This window comes from Chlamydotis macqueenii, chromosome 1 (genome assembly GCF_036417535.1).
Source record: "Chlamydotis macqueenii isolate bChlMac1 chromosome 1, bChlMac1.mat, whole genome shotgun sequence".
Lineage (NCBI taxonomy): Eukaryota > Metazoa > Chordata > Aves > Otidiformes > Otididae > Chlamydotis > Chlamydotis macqueenii.
The window spans coordinates 145,370,958-145,394,038 of NC_141556.1; the positions used below are offsets into that span (position 1 = coordinate 145,370,958).

Here is a 23,081-nt window from a genome sequence, read left to right on the forward strand (position 1 = left end):
AGAAACCCGGTTGTGGGAGAAAGCCGGCAGGCAGGGACAGCCTGTCCTGCCAGTCCATGCAGCTTCTCAGCTGCCTCCCTGTGGGACTGCCCACCTACTGAGAGGGAATTCAGTCAAGACCCTACACATAGGAGCTGCATGCACCAGGACCCACTTTTCTCTTCCCAGGTTTAGTGAAGCCATATTGCCACAGATGACTTCCACCAGTGAGCTTTTGGGGACTCCCATCCAGGTGAGGCTTTAGGCAGTGAGGATGGGGCTAGGCTGAAAAAAAAAAAAAAAAAGATCTCCCACTCTCTCCCCACGCAAAGCAGCTGCAGAGCAGCAAAGGCTGTCGCAGACCATGCCAGAAAGGACATGAATGAGCACTGCTACTCTGTCAGCGTGGACCTTTGTGTGGAGCCCAGGTCATTAGAAAGACTAAAGCATCCAAATGCACAGCTACTTCATAAACGTGCAGGGCTACACTACATAGGCCAGGTCCATGCTGCTGCTTCGCTGTAGTCCAACTGTTTGCGCAGACACTTCACTGTGAAAGAAGAAAGATTCTGAGAAGCCCAGATGTCCATCCATGCATTTAATCAGCTACCAAAGTAGCAAGGTAAACCATGTACCCTATAAATATTTTTAAAGCCCTTAAAAAAACCCTAATCCCTTCTGCTTTAAGTACAATGCCTTCTTAACACAACGTGCGTGGGAAGAGACAATGTGTCAAGACCTACACATACCATATATAATAGACGTTCAGAGCATGACTTGTAAGAAACCCACTCCCAGTACAAAAAAGTACTGAAAAGCCAGACCAAAATCTCCCCCTAAGACAGTGACAATGTTCTATTTACAAGAACATACTGCTTCAGTTAAAAATGCTAAAAACCATTCTCTTGAGTTCATATAAAAATAATCATGTCTATGTATGCACACACATATTTACATACATTTATGGCTTTCACATGCTTCAACATTCTCCAGGAAATGAGGAAACACAAATACTCCATTACTGCTTTGTCTCCTCCTTAGGTTTTTCAGCTTCTTCTTCTCCAACTGATAAGGTGCCACTACCGTATTTTTTCACTCGCGTTTCTACCCTGGCAAGTCTCTGCTTCACCTTTTGTTGAGCTGAGGTGTATTCTGCCAAGAGCCTTGCAAACCTAGTCTGCAGCGTATCCAGAGCTGTTTCAAGTCTTTCTACTTTTTCTTCCAAGTCTTTTGGGTCAGCTCCTGCTTTTGCTGCTTCCTCATCTATTAAATTGTCTTTCATCAGAATTTGTCGCCCTTTCTCTTCCAGAGCCTTTTTGGCTTCTGGATATTCTGTGAGAGCTTCCATTAAATCATCTTTAGACAAGCAGAACAAATCAGAATAACCAATACTTCTTATGTTGGCTGTCCTCCTGTTGCCAGATTTGCTACCTTTGATGTTTAGGATGCTGATTTCCCCAAAGTAGCTGCCATCGCTTAGGACTACAAATTGGGTTATGCCATCATCCGCCACCACAGCCAATTTTCCCTCTTTAATAATGTACATTTCTCTCCCAATATCTCCCTTTTTGCAAATGTAGTCTCCAGGACTGAAGACTGTAGGTTTCAGTTTCAACACCAGCTCAATGAGAAGTCCAGCTTCACAATCCTGGAATATACGCACTTTCTTCAGTGTGTCCAAATGGACATTGATGGCAATTTCAGCCTTTAACTTGTCAGGCAGATTTTTGAGAACTTCTTTCTCATCCACTGTTTTCTTGTTGGTCCAGAGGTAATCAAACCACTTAATAACCCTGGCTTCCAAATCCTTAGTCACTTTTCGGAAATGCATGTACTGTTTAATGGAATCCACTTTGGCCTGGAACTCTGCCCTGGAGGCATTCATGTTGGAAATCATGGAGCCCACGTTACCGACAATGGTAGCGAAAATCAGCACACCCACCAGGAAGTCAATGACCACAAAGAGATACTCTTCATCTTTCACCGGGGGAGGTGTTTCCCCAATGGTTGTCAGCGTGAGCGTTGACCAGTACAGACTGTAAATGTACTTTCTAGACAGGCGACCATACTCTGGAATGGACACATTGGGGTAGACCCAAGAGTCGGTTCCAAATCCGATGAGCTTTGAAATTGCAAAGTATATACATGCGTTCCAGTGGATGATGATAAGAATGTATAAGACAAGATTTCCAATACGAAACATGTTTGGATAATTTGTCCTGGTTTCAGTACGGTCAAAAAACTCAAACAGCCGAGAAATCCTCAGCAAGCGGTTAAATCGCAGCTCGGGATAGTTCAAACCAAGCTTCAAATATGCCAAGTCTGTTGGCAGAAGAGACAGCACATCCAGTCTGAACTGCATAGTTTTGGTATAGTTATCTCGTAGTTTCTTTTCATCCTGAACCAGCAAGCCTTGTTCAAGGAAGCCTTCAAAGAACAAAAATACTTATTTTACTTGTTAGAATAAAAATACCATCAACACTACTGAGTGACTTACATTTCAGATATCTGAGAACACTAAAATTTGTACTGTTACGCATACAGACATTGAAACACTATGAGTTCATTTAATGAAAAATATTTAATTGCAAATTTAAATATTTCAGTTAAGTTTCAAAGCTGTTATCTACTGATGTAGAGCAATGACTCTATTATTACCACAGTGCTCCCCGCAGTTTTCTGCGTTATTCTGGGACAGCTGAATCTTTTTCTTTTAGGTATCTTTGCAAAAAGAAAGGGGAGTTTCAAATGTCTCATTTTTAATGAATCATTGGCATGAGTCATAACTAAAGTTAAGCAAGTGTTAAGCAATTGTGTATCAAATCAGAGTAGAATATTTTTAAATAAATACCAAGAATAAGTAGCTATAATGCATTGCTGGAATCTTTTTCAGAACAATATAGATATCCTTCAGATAAAATCCATTCCCTCCTGCCCCACCCCTGAGTCATATTTTTCCTCTTCTGTCCAATGTTAAAGCTGACAGGATTTCATTTGGGGAAAATGCTTTGCACTTTTTTTTTCTGTTTCTAGTGAGAGAGCTACCAAGCAGAATTCAAAAGACTCTAGAAAGTATTAGACTTTTTAAATTTTAAGAACACATAAACTGTGGTAAGAGACTTTAAAGCAAACTGCCTCTGCATACGAGGCCTCATAGAAAGGCTGCTTGAGCCGTACAGCTGCAGTGCTGTTTTGTACCCCTGAAAGCTCAAGGCATTAAAAATGTTCCAGAGGGAACAGCCTATGCATTGCAAAATATTTGCTGCTATTGCAAGTGGAGATGTCCAACTGTCTGCCCACCAGACCAGTCAGGAAGAAAAGTCCACTGAGAGAAAAGCAAAACATCCCCTGTGTATCAGGGATTATCACATTTTGCTAATCCCTTAGCAATCTACAAGCAGCAGCTTTCTCAGGGAAGCATCTGCTGAGGAAGATCAAGCTGCATTTCTTTCTGCCCTACACAGCATGCTGTATTTCTGAAATGTGTGCATATCCATACAGCTGCCTCATGGGTATGTGTGGATCTGTCTTCAGGTACCTGCAAAGTGATGGTGACTAGAAATGGAAGTAGTTTCTGTGCCATGAATGTGTCACCTTCCAGAAAACTGCTGAAAGAGTTGGTCAAATATGCCCTTATTAACAGAGTTATGCAACTAAACAAAAAAGTTAGCCAGGCAGATGAATTTCTGACTCACAATTATTAAAAATAACTTTGACTGCACCTTCCACTGAAGGGAGATAAAGCCCCTCAGCTCTTTTTCCATCCCTTCACGGAACTGCAGTCCTATAGTAAAATGTTTTGAAAGCATAAAAATGTGAGCTATGTTAACCACGACCAGCTGCTGAGAGAGACATTAATCTTTTCTACTTCACCGTACAGAGTCACTAAAATAGGTGAAATACAGTGAAACATCCATGCTGTATCTGAAAATACTAAAACCCCAGAAGACTCACCTGTCCTGAATCTGACAAACATGTCAAGAACATAGATGATATCAGAGACATAATCCAAGAACAGCCATAATTTAATATGATCAACTTGTAGCTCATCAAAGCAGGCTCTAAAGAAACAAACATTCAATACAAAATTTAAAATTACACCAACTACATAAGCAGAGTACTTGCACTGTGTGTCCCAGCAGCATGTTAGTGCTGGACACTGAAAAAATAAGGGCACTGAAAAACTAAGGGCAGCATAACTCCATACCTAGACATCTGCACACTAGAGCTATGTCTAAACAGACACTAGGATCTTTCAGAATTCAAAGGTGTTTAGGCCAGAAGTAAAACTCAAACACACATATGCCCAACAAGGGCACTTACGGAGGAATACACATATCCCCACAACTAAACACACATCAGATCTCACAGGATACACGTCTCCTTTAAGCTAATTCCCAAATAAAAGATTTGTTTCTGAGTGGCAAGCCGTCCTCATCCCTCCCTGCCACCTGACACAGCCTAAGTGAACCATTTCCACAGCACTCCATTACTTTGACTCAAACTGATTTCCACATTTTACAAGGGCAAATAAATACTCAAGTAAAATCCCCCTGCCCTTTAAGCATCCATCGATGGATGATACCAATTTCAGACGACCCAACACTGCCCACAGCCCTTCCTTCTCTTCTCTAATGAGTGACTGGGAGAGCTGTCTCCAGCAGCTGGCCAGCCAGTAGGTGGCACACAAAGGCTACAGCCAGCGCTCCTGAGGATGCTCACCGCAAGTTACAACAAACTCTTTCACTGTTTTTAGACCAAAAAAAAGATAAAAATAAACATCGACCATCTACTCCCAGTGGCATGTATATCGTATATTCCTCAGGGTATAGGAACTGTAAATCTTCTAGGTAAGCCACCCAAAAAAATACCATAGGGAGATAAGAGGATCATTTACACAACGATACACTAAGTTTGAAATCTAAAATTATTGTTACTTCAATCCATACCTGCACACTAGCATACACCAGTTATAGAACACGGGTGCTGCAATTATGGTCAGCCAGTTGTAGTAAAGATTGCTTGAAGGATCTATCACAAAGATCTCTTTTTTCTTCCTGGAAAGTAAAACGTGCAGATTTACACCGGAAATGTAATGAAGTGACCTGATGGATGTTCCTCTTCTGGAGGCTTCTCATCTCGTGATGAACTCACAGCTGCCTAAGAAGAGAAAGTTTCCATGCAGGCAGCTCCAGATGAGACACCAAATATTCACTTCATCCCACCTGACATATTCTATTGATTTGCTTGACCCAAGTTTGGAAACAGTAAGAGTGGAAAGAAAAACAGATATTTGCATTGTGTAGGCTGAAAATCACACCCTTTCTGCATATGATCCTCACTGAAAAAAAAAGTAAACGGTTAAATGTTTGTTATTACCATTCCAGCTAGAAGGCTATGGTCCATTGCTAGAGGAAGAGCCTTCCTTTGAAGATTAATTTGGATGTATTTCACAGATCCTGTTATGGAAATGACTGTATGAGCACACATTTAAACAAGTAAAACACGTACGTATTCAAATGTACGTTTCCACAAGTAAGACTGTGCGAATACACACATATAGTGTGTGACTAGAACTAAAACATGTATTGTTACGTAAAAGCAAATTTCACACATTCACAGTACTGGTGCCCTAGGCCTCAAAACAATGAGAGATGCTAAATGAACCATACAGACCTGGAATTTAGAGAAGATTTAAAGAATAGCATGGCTAATGGCACATGCAGAGTATGCTCAGAAGTGCGCTTCCCAGCATAAGCAATGTTGATATGGAATACACAGCATTAGGCATGTTGTATGCAATCAGAGGAAATACGTATCAGTGGAATGTGAGGTCCACAGCTGCAAAAGTTATTCCAACAGTTACATGTGATAATGTGGTCTGTGAACTGTATAGTAGTGTCAGGAATATGTGACAAGGCAATGGTTGGACATGTATTGGTATAACTCTTCCTAATCTCCAAGAATGTAAATATATTAAAATGTAATGATAATTTATTTCATATTTGTATTTCTGTCATAACGTTAGTAAAGGAAGCAGTTTTAATCTAAAAAGTATTTACATTGCCATCTTCACAACAGGTTTTGAGATGTTTCTTCTAAAAAACTGGTCATCACTTCAAAACTGGTGACCATGAAATATGGTCTTCATATGACGGAGTACACTACCTTCTAGACAGTAAAACATTTATTTTCTTTGCTGAAATGTTTGAAAACACTTTAGGCTACTGTAAACCTCAGGCTCTCGCTACATAGTAATTGAAGCCAAAAGAGAACCCTTAGAAGAAAGGCTTTCAAATCAAATAAAACTTTGATTAATAAAGTCAGGATCTTCAGATGAAGCAGATTCTGTCTGGAAGTAACTCCTAACTACATTTCCCCATGCCTACATAGCACATGCCCCATATGCATAGATACAAACTTGCAGTATATTACTGTAACATATACTTTAACTGTGAAGTCCACTCAAATGCATTATCTTTTTATATATTTCTATATTTTTTAGCAAATTTTAGTGATCACTAGTAATGAACTGCACCATATTAAGTAATTAAATATGCTAGTCAGTGTAATAACTAAACTTATTAGTAAATCTATAATATTCTACATGTCAGATTTTTCTTCTTTGTCCAATCCAGACTTCTGGTTCATCTTCTCTGCATCACCAGGGACATTCTGGAACAACGAAAAGCTATGCAGATCTGCAAAGAGAGCTGCTATCCTAAAACACCTCACGGCAAAAAAAGTGATCTTCAACAGCAAATCAAAGTGACCAGAGGTAGCTGAATTCCCTTTTACTGGCCTAGGAAGCTGTTCATGATAGCTCAAGCACCGGTCTTGAAGACACAACAAGTTTGTTCAGCAGTTGACCTTTCCAAAGGGGAAAATGTGTTAAAGATTTGGCAGGGAAACATTGGGCAGGCTACAGAACAATAATTGTCGTCAGAGTATTAATATGAAATGCCATACCATGCTTGGTAGTGTAGGAGATGTGTTATAAGCACACATTCATTCTTTATACTTACTCTTCTTTTTTTTTATCATCTTTTTTGTCATCTTTTTTGTCATCTTTCTTTTCCTCTTTCTTTTCCTCTTTTTTCTCCTCCTTCTTATCCTCCTTCTTTTCCTCTTTTTTCTCCTCTTTAACCTCTTTCTTTTCTTCCTTTTTTCTGTACAACATAATGTAAGGCTTAGCAATATTACCAATATTCTAGCGGTTAAGGGAGAGGGCGGATGTTGAGGTACAGGAAACTAGACTGGATTGTGGACACAGCAGGACAGGGTTTCTCAGTGGAATCCTTCATCCAACCCGTAAAAATGGTTTGCAGGCCTCTTGAACTGACATCACCACACCACTACATGAGGTAACCAACTGGCTGATTCTATGCATTAGTCACCCATGCTTTCTTGACCTTTTCAGACATCAGTGTACCAGGCTGATTTTAATTACATGCTTCCAGTTTGTTTCATTCTTTAGAACTCAGGTATTTAAAAATAAATCTATCAAATAATAATAGAACTTGAAATGGCTTAACAAATTGTCAACATTTTTTGCACATCTAAAACTTCCTAGTGACTGTCTGAAGCTTTAATGGTAATTAAATGAAATGAGGTTGAATTTTCTCTCATAATGGTCCAGAGGAGGGCCACAAAGATGATCAGAGGGCTGGAGCACCTCTCCTATGAGGACAGACTGAGAAAGTTGGGGCTGTTCAGCCTGGAGAAGAGGAGGTTCCGGGGAGACCTTATAGCAGTCTTCCTCAAGGAGGCCTACAGGAAAGATGGGGAGAGACGGTTCAGTAGGGCCTGTTGTAACAGGACTAGGGGTAACGGTTTTAAAATAGAGGGAGGTAGATTTAGATTAGATATTAGCAAAAAAATTTTTACACTGAGGGTGGTAGAACACCAGAACAGGTTGCCCAGAGAGGTGATGGATGCACCATCCCTGGAAACATTCAAGGCCAGGCTGGATGAGGCTCTAAGCAACCTGATCTAGTCGAAGATGTCCCTCCTCCTTGCAGGGGGGTTGGACTAGATGACCTTTATGATTCTATGATTCTATGATTCTTTAAACCCAACGTAGCTATAATTAATTGATTACCTCTGGCTTCAACAATTGCATTGGAGAAGAATCCCAGTTAATGTTTGAACAAAAGCAGCAAGTGTAGAGAAAAGAGATGTATCTCATTTAACTACATACTAGCCTTTTTATAAATGCTTTATAGTCAACATGATTAAGCCAACCTATTTTAGATCTACTGTATCTACAAGATAGTCCACATCTCATAGTCCATATCCACAAGATGACTTGTGCCCTGAAAGCATTTTTTCCTTCCATCAGCTGTGAAGGAAAAACGGGTTGCTTAGTTCAGATGCAGATATCTATGGTTGGTCAAATTCCTCTGCCTGTATTCGATCACCGCTGTATTTAAAGGCTGAGCATTAAGCATGAAGTTCCATCCTTGCTCAAACCAGCGGGAATTTTTCTTAGACTTAATAGAATCATGATTGTCCTCATGTTTATTAATTGCTTTTCATGTAATAAATTAAAATACGGACCATTTAACATAATTATATCCTACCATTCCATAGTATCCAGCACAGACCCAAGCTGCAAGATTTAAATCTAAATACAGATTTTCATACTGTTCAAGCATGTACAGCCTTTAGCTGACTGGAATATGATAAGCCAGATCTAAAGACGGATCTGACTTCTCCTACTCTTAGGTTTGTCTGAACAGAAGAGCCTTGAGCTGTTAACTTAGGCAGATAGGCCCACGCATCCTCTTCAAAACTGCAGAAAGTTAACATCTTTCCTAAGATTCTGTCAATACTTAATCTCAGAGCTAAATTAGCATTTTTTCATTTACCAAGACTGATTTCTACATGGCAGTGGGAACTGCCACTCAACTGTTTATTTCTCTGCCACTTACTCCCCTGGACTTTCATGGCTTCACTTTGAAATTTGCCACAAAAACTCCCTCCTATTTAAAAAACATATCAGGATTTCACTGCACATTACTACGCATGATGCCAGATCTAAAGGCCACTTCACAGTTGCTGTTGTTAGCATTAACATAGCTCCTCTATCCTTCAAATGTCTGGCATTCTTACCAGAAAAGAAGAACTACAAGTAAACATAATTCTCAAACAGTAGGGCCACTGTACATTTGTGGATGTTGTTATGCAGGGAAAAGTAGGTTGAGATAGAGAATCAATCAAAAAGTCTCAGTGGTGGTGAACTTTGGAGGCAATACTTTGACAATTCAAACTTCCTCCTACATGTTGCTTTAAAAAAGTGAAAAAAAACCATTATTTCACACAGCATCTAACGCCAATACTTCTTTTTCTCTGGCCTGACATCTCCTACAAACTCATCTGTCAACTACAGGTATCTTTCATAAGTGAGATTGTTCCATTTCTGTGGCCTCTGCTCACCTCTCTATTGTGGTAACTCCCAACTTACCATACTCCCACCTACTGGGGAAGGCGGTGGAAGTCACTCAGAGGAGAAGGTTGGCCATAATCAAAGACTTGAAAGCATGCCCAAGGGCAGGCACTCCTAGGTCTTTAACATAAAGAAAAACCCAAAGCTTCAAAAAGACCTGCATCTTTTTTTCTTTATCAGTGCTACTGAGTAAACTGGAATCCAGTAACTAATCAAACAGTCATTTGTGCCTGTCCTCTTTGACAGAAATACAGTGGCATCCATTCTGTGTTTCCAGCACATTAAAAGGAGCGTGCATCTTCAGTCTTAGAAAACATATCTTCATCAGCCCCTATAAAAACACTGTCATAGTCTTTGAATGAGTCAAATATTTGCATTTCTCATCTGTCAAGTACTTTGCAAATCAAGCATGTTTCAGACTGTCAGGCAGGTAGACAGACAGGTGTTGTCCTCATTTAAAAATAACGAAACATTGGAAGGATAAAAGTTTTGCCCAAGGTACATGAGTCATTGTCAGAAACAGAGTAAGAAAGCAATCTTTCCATCTTAATCAGTCCTTTGGGCCCTGACTAGCAGGCTGGGCTCCAGGCTTTTAGCACCTTTTTTATACCACTCTAAATAAAATTCTACACATTTCTGTCACTGTTCACTGCATACTGATTTTCTTCTTTAAATGAAAGTTATGCAAACCAAACAGGAAGACCTCTTGTTCAGTTATGTGTATGAAGGCTTTGCAGCATCATTTAAAATGTACAGTTTGAGCTAGACTGTGATGGAGCTACTCGGAGAAAAAAGTGAGTTTCTTGAAAGTATTTCTGATGTAATCAGAAACTGCCCTGATTATTTTGAATTTTTGTTTTCATCTGGAAAGCAACAAAAAAAAATTAGTGACCGTCACGTGTGAGAACAATCTGCTGCTGGATGCTACACAGCAGGTATGTCCTCAGATAGCTGTGGTCTAAGACATGCAACAAACACTGCTGTTGGGTGATTTTAAATTACAGGAGCTCTTCACCTTTTCAAGAGACTTCTCTTTGGCGTAACACCGTGAAACATCTTGTCAAATATATAAAATAGATTCCAAAGGACAGCTTCTGTCAGAGCTTCTGTTGCAATGCAAGCCTTATTGTCACTCTCTCTACTTCTACACCAACAACAACTGCTGAACTGAAACATACATTTTAAAAAGATGGTTAGTTTCCATTTAGACTGCACACATTTTCTTGGTAACCTGATCAGTGTTCACTTCTCATTTGATACTCTGAAATTTTTGGGGCACTTGTTTTGCAAAAAGGGACTAGTATGTTAAAGAGAGGAAAATCACTGTTGATTCTTCATTTAAAAACTGAAGAATCAATAAAACAATTGGCAATGCAGTAAAATCAGCCAGCTGAACTAGAGGAGGTAGGGACTAAATGCTGAATCAGATTCACTCCTTGAGATGTAAGGGTAACTTCAGACACAAAGAAGTTCACAGGGAGCATGAAGGATGCTTTTAATACTAAGAAAACTCGATTGTTCTTCATAATTAAACTATGTTCTTAGGAAAGGCTTAGGAAGAGATAAGGATTTCATACTACAGAAGTTACTAGACTGGAAAGGGAAAAAGAGAAGGAGCTAGTAGTAGAAAGGTGTTTCGAAGTTATCAGTACTTACTCTTCATTGGTGTTGTTGCTATAGTTGACATTAAACCTGGCGAAGGGCCAGTGACTGCAGCGAGTTAAATAAAACACATTAAAGAGGGTAAAGGCTGTCGGTATTTCATACACGTGTTTATTGACACATCAGACTGCCCTGCTAGCTTCTCACATATGCACTGAGAAGATTAGGAAGGTTAACTTTGACTGCAGTGATAAGCCCCTTTGCATAACTATTTCAAGGCACCAGTTTCTTTTTATCATGTGCTTGGTATACACATTTGTGACCACATCTGATGTCTGAAGCTTGTTCTTGGGCGTATTAGTGCATGGCAACATGCATCTCACTATTTTTAGCCCTGTACTCATTTGGCTACTATTTTAAGCTTCCTTCAATCCTTTCAAGTCTTCTTCACAGATGCAGTGCCAAGGCTTTCGGATAAGTAACAAGCACACCTATCGCTGCTGCAGAATTAAGCTTTCAACAACTGGGAGTTACTGTCATGTGGCAACAGTGCAAAACTGAGAAGGCAAGGATGGTTATTTCCAAATTCACTTCTAATAGCCTTATATAGAAGTTTGTTGGTCCAAAAGCAATCTTGTCCTCTCTAATTACTTCAAATCTGAAGTTGCTACTGATACAAATGCCTGAAAAACCAGACAGCAATCTGGCTAATTCAACAAAATGTACTTCTGAGCTGAACTGCTAATCAGTAGTTGATCTACTGTTAAAATGATAAGGAGTGATGTCGGATAAGGCTGTCCTGGCCCACAACAAGTCAAGGTATCCTGTATCATGCACAGCCCTTCAAAGGTTCTTGCTTTAATCTGAATTACTAGCTGATATTTTGAAACAAATCAACCTATTACTTGCTTACCTACCAGTCTGTAACTATGCAAAAAAAAAAAAAAAAGGGAGTCTATGCTTCAATGCATAATACCCAACAGAAAGTCAATTTTAGTCTTGAGATTTCATTTTCCTTTTTTAGCTGGAGTTAAATTTAAAGCACTGCATCATGCAAAGTAATAATTAATTGAATCAAAAGATTGTAAATACATAAAGGTTTCTCCTTTATGGAGAAAAGTCTCTGTTGCTTTATTGGTAAACTTTTAAGATAAGACTGAACCTGCCTTCCATACCAAAGACTGAGTATGTGCTAATAAGTTAAGTCAACAGCCAACAGATTTTCTCATTTCTGCATCAGAAGCCTTCTGTAACATTAGCAGCCAAACTCCTAAGCAAGTTTAACAAAGCAACAACACATTTTGCACAACTGCTTGTTCGGGGTTTCCTAACACTCACAGACAATATACATAACAAGAATGTCCTGAAAAGCCACAACTAGCAGCATCCAAGATTCTTGAAATAAAAATTGCATTCATCCTCAGTGGAGAGGAGTTTAACAACATCAAGTTGCACAGGTAGCGTATGATAAAATTCCAGTTCTGAGAAACCATTCTGCCTGAAGCAGCACGATCAGAATCCTTTACTTCAAGATCTTTGCCACAATGCATTTGAGGCAGAAAGTCTGCTGAAAGCTGTAATACTTCAGTTATGTGAAGATTCCTGGGCAGCATTGGATACTCTGTTCATCTCCCATGCTAAGCTCCTTACCCTCTTCTTAAAATAAAACTTACGTGCTAATCACCAAGAAAATACCATAACCTCAGTTGTCTTCCTTTAAAGTACAAACACATCTTCTTACCTGTTTACTTCCCCAGGCCGTTCACGGATACCCAGAAAGGAGCGGATGTTACTTTGCCTACTGGACACCTCTACGAGCTCTGGCCCTCGGATACGCTCAAGGAAAGAATCAGGTCTTTGGTCTTCATGGTGCAAGTGTCTTGTGGCCCAGGACCTCACAGATATGACAAATCGTGATAGCCTGCATGGACAGACATACAATATTGACTGAACCAGACAAGAACATCAGATAACTTAAACAATCTCCACAAAGAGTAGCCCAGGAGGATTTTTCTCTGCTTCTCCAACTGCACAAAGTTAAACTTGATGGATTAACTGTGTGAACCCACTCACTTCCTACAATTTAATACATCGCCTTTCACGGTGGATCAGGAAAGTATCTCACACATCAGTTCCTAGTCCACTCTACCAGCACTGCAGGAGCAACAGAAGAGTATTCTTGCCAAGTCAGGGCAAATCAAGTGGCAGGAGTAGGGCAGTTGATTTCTGACAAACTTCTGATATTACGTGATAATGGGGGAATCCTAGACAGACAGAATTAGGAGATAAAAAATACTCACAAGATCACATGCTCAAGGGCTGGTACACACAGTGGAAACAAAAGCTGAATAGTTGGTGAGAGAGGACGGACTTTGCAATAAGGAATGATAAAAATTCAGCCACTTTCCCCATGAATTTAAAGGGTCTGTTTGCAGACACAGTAAATGTCTCTCACACATAAAAACCTGCCTACTGCATAGAAAGCACTGTTTCCTCATCCTAAATTTCTAGTAGAGCACTGAAATGAGATAAGAAAAAAATCACGACAGTGTAATTATCATTGTATCAGTATGTATCTTTTTCTCTATCCACAAATTCACATTACTAATCCTTACAATGTTTTCTGTCAAAGTTTAAAAAGAAATATGCTTCTGAAAAATTGAAAATAATGGAGACTGAAATCTACAAAAGTTATTCTATTTCTTACTCACACAATATATTGTATTATTTCTTATCAGCAGTCTAGTTTGGACAAAAGTGGTGCTAATTCAGGTTTCCCAAACTTGGCCTCAAAAACAGCACAATGAAATCCTGAACAATATTTAACTTCTTACAGAGGCCTTGGGTTAATCAAGGAAAGCTCTTTACATTCTCTCTGCATCGGCTCATATTACGTATGCTCAGAATCCACCAAGAAGTTGATATGAACAATTTAAATCTCATGGGAAAGTACATCTGCCTCTTGATTGCACATCTCAAGGGCCTAACTACAGCTCCTCATAGATCTTGCCCAGATTCTCTCACTCTGAAATAAAAAGGATGAAAAGGTAGGAATAATAACACATATCAGAAATTAGAAAAATATCCTTCTAGTTCTTTAGCATCATACCAATATAGCCTAATATAAATCATCTTCAATTTCCAACACTTAAGAGAATTCAAGGCCTACGAAGAACACAAAAGAAAAGCAAAGCTCCACATAAAAATCTGAGATTATTTAATAGATTCCTCACTGTATTAAAAAAATGCTGCATAAAATTAAGCTACAGAATTTTTCTGCTTGCCTGAGGAGAACTCAGCTTTCACATAAGGAGTGGTACGGAAAACTACTAATATAGATGTTCTTTCTTACATTAGAAAATGAAGCATTTTGATGAGACCTGTTAGTTAAGCAGCAAACAGATTTTACCAAATAAGATTGAGAGCCCCTCTATTTGAATAAAGAAATAGAATTTTCTGATTTCTGCCATGCTAGGTTATTTTCACTTTTTTGTCCTTTACATCTTGAAGTAAGATACTCAATGAAGTCCATCAGATGCTGTTGTCTTAGGTCCTTTAGAATCTGCATTCAAGAGGCATGTTATGTTACCATAATATTTAAATTGCTAAGTATTCATATATTCATCACAGGCTTCCTTGAATACTCAGAGCATAAGTAACACTAGGTACACATGTGTGTGTCTTGAAAAAGGGTAAAGAACAACATAAACAAAGACTAATAAGAAAGTTCTCAATATTAGTTTATATATTCATGTGCTTTATGTTTACACAAAACACACACCTATAAATGTTCTCCATCTAAAACTAACTTATTGCAGACTTTGTGATCTACATGCAGTGGTGTCACTATCTGATAACCAAAGAGGGAAGTATAAGTTTATTCTCCACTATCCAAAAGCCTGAAGTGTAAACAACACTCTTTAAATAATGCTAGTTTTATAATATTTTTTTCTTTACTCTTTGAAATACACTACCCTTAAACTGAGTATGGTCTGTATTGCATGTAACAACGGTATCTGAAGACAGAGCCCTGTAGTCTCAGCTGGAAATATTTAAAGCAGACACAATAAGTTTTTGAAGCTCCACTTCAGGTTCATGTGTAAGTCCCAGTAAAGTAAATGACTTAAGCGAATGGCTGACTTGAATTTTGCTGACTAAGGCTCCCAAGCCATTATACACATAACTGGATTCTAAAAACTGAGAGAAACTCTTGCACTCCCAGCACAAGAACTCCTGTCTCCTCCCTTGCCAAAACCATCTACCAACAAAGGAATGATTATGTCGTATTGGACAGGAAACAAACATTGCATCAGCTATCAGCCAGAATCAAACACTTATCCACTTACTTTACAGTCTGGCCTCACTTCATGCATTTTCTCAGCATTCAATATATCTTCAGATCTGATCATGTAAAAATATTTTTTTTCATTCAGACTAATTTGTGTGAGCTCATTCAGCATCTCTAGGATTAAAAGGTTTTTACTAGCAATGAGTAAGCAATGAGTTCAGAATCAAGGTCAGAAGCAGCTTCTGTTACTTTTTATAGACTTTCTCCAGCTGGAGTCCATCCATTTTCCTCGGAAAGTAATGGTTCTTCTTACTTTGCCCCCAAAATTGTGATCTCTCTCTTTGAACATGTTACAACTTAATAGTGGAAAGGGTATTTGTTAGCACATTACCTTGCCATTGCTCCCCTGCCTGTGAATGAGCTCGCCCGGGATTCAGATAGATGTCTTCCCTCCACAGAAATGACTCTCTGCAGTTCTGAAGATGTATCCTCACACAGTGAATGGGTTCTGCAAGAATAAGGTTTTTCTAAGAATTCCACACAGCCTCCAGCAGACTTCCTTCGCCCCATCTGATTCTTTCCGCCACTACGTCAGGAAACAATGTAGTAAATTGTCCTCTTCCTAGTAATATGGCATACATTTGATAAACATAGTGCTAAGCCCATATTCCTACCTTTCTGGAGCCATCCAACATGAAATGAAGTCAGTACAGGCTCTGTCATCCATTCTAGTAAGCTCAGCAGCTGAGTCCTTACTGGTCAGTACTACTCTGGTGTGCAGATACACAATGATAGGAAGTTTTCTACGCCAACACCTCCTGTAAGGCATCAGCAGCTTTCCTTCAACACGAAGTTCATCCCGAGGGGGCTTTAAAGTGACTGCCCACTGCTTTTTTTCAGTGTTGTTCTCCTAGAAATTGTTTGGCTTTAAGAGTCTGGAATTTCTACCAGTGCAAATATGCATCTCGTTTTGCTTTCACTCTTGCTTGAATTGAAAAGGAAAATGGTGGTTTTACCCTAGGTAGTCCTGAGCAGCACCACTGCTGTTCTCACCAGCCTGTCACCACCAGCTGAGCAACGGCAGGCCTAATGCTGCTCGCTTCGTAACCGAAACTTCACCTGTTGCACAGCAGAACAGGCTACAGTCTTCAGGGCTGCTCTGGCAGCAATAAGGCTATTGCCACATGTGGAAAACACAACAGCAGCCCAGTTGTACACAGCTGCAGACAGGGATTACAACGTTAAGCTACCTGCAGGTCTGCCAACTCCCAGGAGTTCCTGTAATTGGAAGGCTACTTACTAGCACCAAAATAAAGAGCATTTGAGAAAAACAGATGAAATTTTAGCCTCATCTTTCAGTAATGGAGTTTTGAAATTGACTTCACTGGAACCTAGACTTTTAGTAGGGCTCACTCCAGTTTGGTTTTTTTTTAATAAGACTTCTAGGGTTTCCTTCTTTAGTATTCACTTTTACAAGATTTTGTCACATCCATTAAGGATCACTTTTTTCCTCCTTTGTAATGCAAACAAGAACTCTCACATGACTCTCTTTATCTGTATTGCCAAGAAAACACTGGCGATAATGATACTTCCAGTATCTTAATAAGAACTGGCAACAGCATTTTGGATGCCCGCAAAAGGATAATGAGCAACGCAATTTTATGTGTACTCACAGCCGAGAAACTAACAAACAGACAATTAAAACTTTATTATTTCTATAATCATGCTAAAAAAAGATAGGTCCTGCCACTCCCAGAATTCTCTACTTGTTAACTGTTTTCGCCTTCTGTTCTAATAACAAGACACCAATAGATATTGCTTAGTATTGAAAAACTTCTATAACCTAGTTTATGTTGTGGGTGCTGAGAACGCTGTGGATGCCAAAGTTAACATGGATTCTAGAGCAGAATGAACAAACTCATGGAATCGAAATCCATTACGGATTACCAGATACAGAGCCCGCTTTCAGCTCAAGAAGTCTCCTGAGGTGGATGCTAGGAGAGTATTGGAGGAAAGTATGCTGCAGATACTTGCAGTTTGCCCACTTTTTTTTTTTTCCTGGAGCATCTGCCTACAGTCCTGCTGGAGAAAGGATATTGGACTAGTCAGTCTTTTAGACTGCACTGCTATGGCTGGTTTTAAGTTCTTTCATTCCTTTTTACAGGAAAATACATGTTTTGTGTGATCTTAGACAGCAATAAATTCTAACATTGCTCCTTCTGTTCTCACTTACCAATTATTACTGGTTTTGAGTCTGAAAATACTTTTTATAAGACGATGGTGGGAGTTCTTAGAAAATAATTTTAAGTGTCACAATTCAGATGTGAAAAAAATATTGTATTTTACAGAAATATGACAGTCTTTTATGAAGACTTAAACCAGTATCTTTTATTTCACATTTGGATGGATCAGAAGTTTGTGTTCAATCAGAGACTCAGATAATGAGCAATATCTCACTAAATTGCAGTAACTCAACTGCTTTTAGTGACTGCACATAAAGTTGTTATATTTGCTCTAAACATAGGTAGTTAAATTTAAGAGTCACAAGATAAAGTAATGAACAACGATACAGAAAACAAAGTAAATATGGATTAAAATACTTTAGGTATCCTTCCAAGTAGACTTTAAGAAAAGAAAAAAGACTGTCAGAGTGCATTCTTTATCAGTCTAAGAAAACTCTACACCGAGGCGAGGCCCAGGAATTGACTTTTCCTGAAGTCTCAGATGGAGATATATTTCAATTTCATTAGCCTCTATAAGCATGCTGAAATACAATGAACACCATGTGATGTTCTTTTTTGATATAACTCTGCTGGTTTATCAGCGAGGACAAGAGCCAAGCAGGAGTTGAAAATTGCTATCCAAAATGCCCTGTTAATGATCCTTCTTATTTCTTTTTTGTAAACTTTTTTTAGTCCCAGTCTCCTTTATTGCTAACATTGCTGTGCTTGGGCATCTGCTGACAATAAATAAAAGGCTAAGAAGGAAGAGCTCAGCTTTATTTTGAGTAAATGCCTAGGAAGGCAATACAGAATAGTGCCGAGGTAGCTGAGCGAGCTCTAAACAAGCTAGATCAGGTACCAAAAGCAATACTGTCCTACTAGCTCCACCTACCAGCACAGAGTCATACTTGCTAAAAGTACATTATTTGTTAAGTGCTTCATGTGCATGATCATGACCTCCACACTCCTCAGCAGTGTGGAAAGCTGTGCTCCACTGTCCCTACACAGGCTCATCGTATCTTGTGTGTCTGTAACATTGACAGCTTTACCAACTGTCTGTCCTCTTGCTAGCAGCAGCTACAGAACACTTAATGTGTCAAAAACCTCTACAATCCAATGTTTTCAATCTAGGGTATGGTTTTTGGCATCCAAACATCCAAAGCCAGAAGCAAGTTGAAGAAATGTTTTAATCTAGGTGAAAGAAAATGGCATGCTTAATGTAACCTGATCTGGACACCTTCCAAGAGTCCCAAAAACCCAATTAAAATTTTCAAATTATTTAAATTACTCTCTAGTCAGATTCTTACCAATAAGTGATCAGACACACTCACTGAAAAAATATATTCTGTAGGAAAAAAAAAGGCAAAACTCTCAGACTCAACTGCTGGAATCAAATTGGGTGGACTCAACTACTAAAATTTTGAAATCTATATTTTTATTTTAATTGCTTGACTGTTTTTAAAAAACAGTTTTCTGATTACTCCATATGTGCATCAAGAATTTCTACAACTAGGTTTATGTTGTAACTAAATATAACATTTCATAAATAAATTCAGGTTTACCTTACAAAAAGGTTGTATCAGTAACATGTGTAGACAATTCAGGGAAATCAAAATCTTTTTGTGGGAATAATACTAAAGAGCTTGCATTTCACTTTCACAAATGCAGCTTATGTATCTCTGCAACAGGATCAGAAAACAATACACACAGGACTCCGCCAGGCAACCCTTATGAAAGCAACTGTCTGATACTACACAGCAATCACAAACATATTTCACTTTAATTCACACAACACAAATGAAAAAGTAAGTCTAAAATGAAAACATCCTTCCATTATTGTAGCTCCCTACTATATCAGTCATATACTCATTCCTGACTTCCCTCAACCCTGTACAAACAATACAAGAGGCCTTATTTGTCAGCTGGCTTTATATCGACACTGAGAGACAGTCACAGATGGAGTTTTTAATGTGACACCTTCAATGCATGTGGCATAGTTTTTACTTTTTTTTTTTTACAGACTCATTCCCATCTGGACTCCATAAGCGTGTTTGGTATCTGCAGCAAAACACTAACCACTGCCATTACTATCCAAGGTGTTGCACGGTCTGAAATCAACATGAGAAGAGAATATGCAGTGTGCCAAGAAGTAAGAGAGCAGGTTATAAAGCAGAAACACCAGCAGCTGCTTGTGCCTCCTCAGGCCATAATGAAAAATATTTTATTTCCACGGTGGCAGCAATGTCACTATATTTTAGGGAAAATTCACTGACACTGAAGTTTCTGCTCCACGCCTCTTCAGCTCTCTAAAGGACAATTTCTTCCCACGCTTTTGAAATATCTAGCAAAGTAAGCTCTGTGAAGGATATTTATATCAGCACCTGCTCTGCACCTGTCTCTTGCCTTCCCTTAATTCAGCTCTAAATTTGCACACAGATCTTCAAGCAAACCCTAGAAGACCATTTTTACCTAAAATGCATGCAAATAATCCAGGATTTTCATTTAGTAGTAACTGTTTTGAAGTTCTGATCAGTTAAACCGGAATTGCTGATGCCTGTTTGAGTAACGACTGTGAGTCAGACTTCAAGGGTGGGATTTGGCTCCAGATGTCAGTGACCTGAATTAGGGTGTCTAATATAAACTGAGTATCTAACTTCTCATTACAGTCAATTGCCATCTCAGGGCTTGATTCAGTGGCCTTAATATATGAGTCTAGGACCATTTGGAATATCTCAAAATACTTTATCTGACTTCTCCAGAGCAGCCAGGTCTTACCTCATATCCACTAGACCCAGCTAAATTCTTCAGTTACTCTATGGTGTCTCAAATGGCTTTAGATGCCTATTTTAGGCAATGAAATACCTCTCGTAACCAACACAGCCAAATGAGTTATTCAACTTTAGGGTAAGCTGAACAGTTACCTAGGTGCCACTGAATATTAGTAGTGACTACACCTCCACTGATGACAGCAGTAACTTAACACACCTACTCACAGAAAGACACTGAAATTCAGGTGTCTACAAGGCACAGCTGCATCCTACTGCTAACTTTTAGATAGCCAAACTGTGTCTATAAGCTAATGTTCACTCTGTCCTATTTGAGTTGTTTCTATACAGAGGCTGGATTTTAAATATGTGGACTCATTTGTTATTTTTTGTTTTGTTGATTTTTGTTTTAAGAAAATGGACCAACTTTATAGCATATTACGCTATAAGAATATGAGCACATGAATCACCAGCTCCAGCATAATTGAGAATGACAGTTTAAAGATCACCAGCAGCTTTCTGTTAACTGTTTCAGTGAATGTTTTCCTTGATAATACATCATTCCACAGCAGAAAAGCACTTAAGCACATCCTTAGCATTAAGCATAAATTTAACACCTACTGACTTTAATGACAACTAAGTAATGTGCTTAATTGCTTTGTTGAACTATAGCCAACAGGAGTTGGAGGAAGATAAAGGCAAAGGAGAAATGTTGCTACTCTAGAAAACCTGGGTTTTTTTCCAAAATCTATAGTTGTATATTTTGCTACAAGACAAAGAAGGGCTAAATTTTTGAATGGGATCTGTCTTTTGGAACAGATATATTCTAAACCAAATCTGAATTTAAGAAAGGTGTATCAGAATTCTTTGACTCATATTACAAAGGTATTGTATATACTTACTAGCAATCACTTCAGCAATCCAAAAATCTGAAATACGAGATCTCTTTTACACAGTGAGACTGTATTCTTTAACTCTATGTTCTATGAACACAGTTCTATGAACTCCTGTAATTAACGCTGATAACAGCAAACCTTCCTTTAAATAAATGGCTTTGGAAGACTATCATCATGATGATAAAGTGCAATTGATATTTCAGTCTCTTTATCTGTCATAAGTAAGTCATTGCCTCTAAATCTGCCGATGACTGCAGTGATTTAATTCTACATTTAAACCTTTATAACTACACTCTCACATCCTTGCCAGTAATTCCAGTCTATGAGCTGCCAATCACTGATATGCTCTAGGAAAAGGACACTTCTATCTGTGTTTTTCCTGTTTCTGAGATATCACTGTAAATTGAGACAAAGGGACACAGCTCTTGCAAATCTCCTAAGGAGACCACGAGGTAGAATAGCTAAGTCAAGCAAGCCATATTGTGCAGAACAAAAGCAGATCCGTTTTCACTAGTGTAGGTGCACCGACATGACAGAAGGTATTACGTAAGCAAAGCAGAAAGGAAAAAAATGGACCAAATCAAATAGGACCAATTCATCCATATTAGATGCTAGGGGCATGCAATCCAAAATCATCATAAAGTAGGCAGTCCTATCAACCCAGCAGGATTTTGAGTGCTGCAGTCTGGGTACACATCTGAACAGCAAGAGACACTCTGACAAAGTCCACGTAGCAGAGGTGGTTGACCATAACAAGCCAAAAGCAGAACATTTTTCCAGTCTGTACAGGGGCTGTGGATCATCAGACACTTTCCTACAGGCTTAGGAGGGTTTGCCCAGAGTTGACAAATGACTGGTACTGTGTAAAATGTTCGTGCAAGCTCACTGGCACATTTTAAACAGCCACTTTAAAACTATCAAAAACAGAGAAAGGTGAATGTAAAGAAACTGTTACAGTTCCACTGTGCAGGGAGAGGCTCTGAAAAGGCAGTACAAAAATGTCGATACTCTTTATACACTACAAATGTTCCCTATCACAGGAACTAGGCAATTTGAAAAGGCTACTTAAAAAAAAAAAAAAACAAAAAAAACACACACACAAAAAAAAAAACCAAACCCAAAAAACCAAACCAAACAAAACCCCACAACTTCCTGAGGCACTGGGAGGATCCCTGCACGGCACTGGGAGGCACGGGGAGGATCCCTTTTTCTCCAAATCCCACAGACTCTGTGGGAAGCGCAGACCCTGCTACCTGCGTGGTGACTTGAGAAAGAGGTTTCTCCTTAATGAGTTGGTGTAATTCCCACTGACATGAAAATGGGTTTTATTCCTGAGGTAATACAGATTTTGGTTCCAACACCATAAGCCATGACAACCTTCCTGTTGCCATCTCTTCTGTACTTTGGATATATATTGTTAAGTCAGTTAAGTGTACTGGGTCAACACTCCTCTTCACTGTGATTAAAGGAATATATTACCTGATACAGCCATTTTCAATCCTTTCAATATCTTCATCAGTAGTTCTGACAGATAGTCTGTGCATACCAGGGTACGAGTGCTGGGTGTTGATTTTTGCCATTTTGCTTCACATATCAATATCTAAATAACAGCTGAAATGGGAAAAAAAAAACCAAAACATTTTGTGAAGGCCAAAAAAGAAATGTTCTTGGCACTTAAAAAGACAGATTTATTAAAACAATGGAACAGTAAAAACCAAATTCAACCATTTGAAAAATAGTCAGTGATATTTACACATATAATGTGGTACCCGTTTCTTGATTTATTTGCACTAGCTAGAAAAAAGTCCTAGTAAAAGTGTAACAAAGAAAATTCATCATGACTAAAGAAAAAGGTTACATGACATTATATTCTTCTTAGTC

General features: G+C 38.8%; 1 protein-coding gene across 3 annotated transcripts; it reads right to left on the reverse strand.

Moving 5' to 3' along the window:
• Positions 1–691: 691 nt before the first annotated feature.
• Positions 692–22,780, reverse strand: CNGA3 (cyclic nucleotide gated channel subunit alpha 3). Of its 3 annotated transcripts, XM_010121306.2 has the most exons (8): positions 22,680–22,780; positions 15,709–15,825; positions 12,771–12,950; positions 11,084–11,137; positions 7,005–7,148; positions 4,929–5,036; positions 3,934–4,040; positions 692–2,406 (listed from the first exon to the last, which is right to left on the reverse strand). In XM_010121306.2, exons 1-8 carry the CDS (start codon positions 22,778–22,780, stop codon positions 998–1,000), a joined length of 2,220 nt encoding a protein of 739 aa, XP_010119608.1. In that variant the 3' UTR covers positions 692–997. The 3 variants fall into 3 exon arrangements, with proteins under 3 accessions (XP_010119608.1, XP_086596829.1, XP_010119609.1); XM_086740703.1 differs by lacking the exon at positions 11,084–11,137; XM_010121307.2 differs by lacking the exons at positions 7,005–7,148; positions 11,084–11,137.
• Between the last annotated feature and the right edge of the window lie 301 nt (positions 22,781–23,081).

What these genes read in the sequence shown, in the direction of transcription:
- CNGA3 (XM_010121306.2), bottom strand. Translation starts at nt 22,780, where the DNA reads ATGGCAAAAATCAACACCCAGCACTCGTACCCTGGTATGCACAGACTA. An exon ending in GGCAGGGGAGCAATGGCAAG is followed by an intron (nt 12,951 to 15,708) that starts GTAATGTGCTAA and finishes CTGTCCATGCAG; the next exon opens with GCTATCACGATTTGTCATAT. An exon ending in CGGCCTGGGGAAGTAAACAG is followed by an intron (nt 11,138 to 12,770) that starts GTAAGAAGATGT and finishes AACTCGCTGCAG; the next exon opens with TCACTGGCCCTTCGCCAGGT.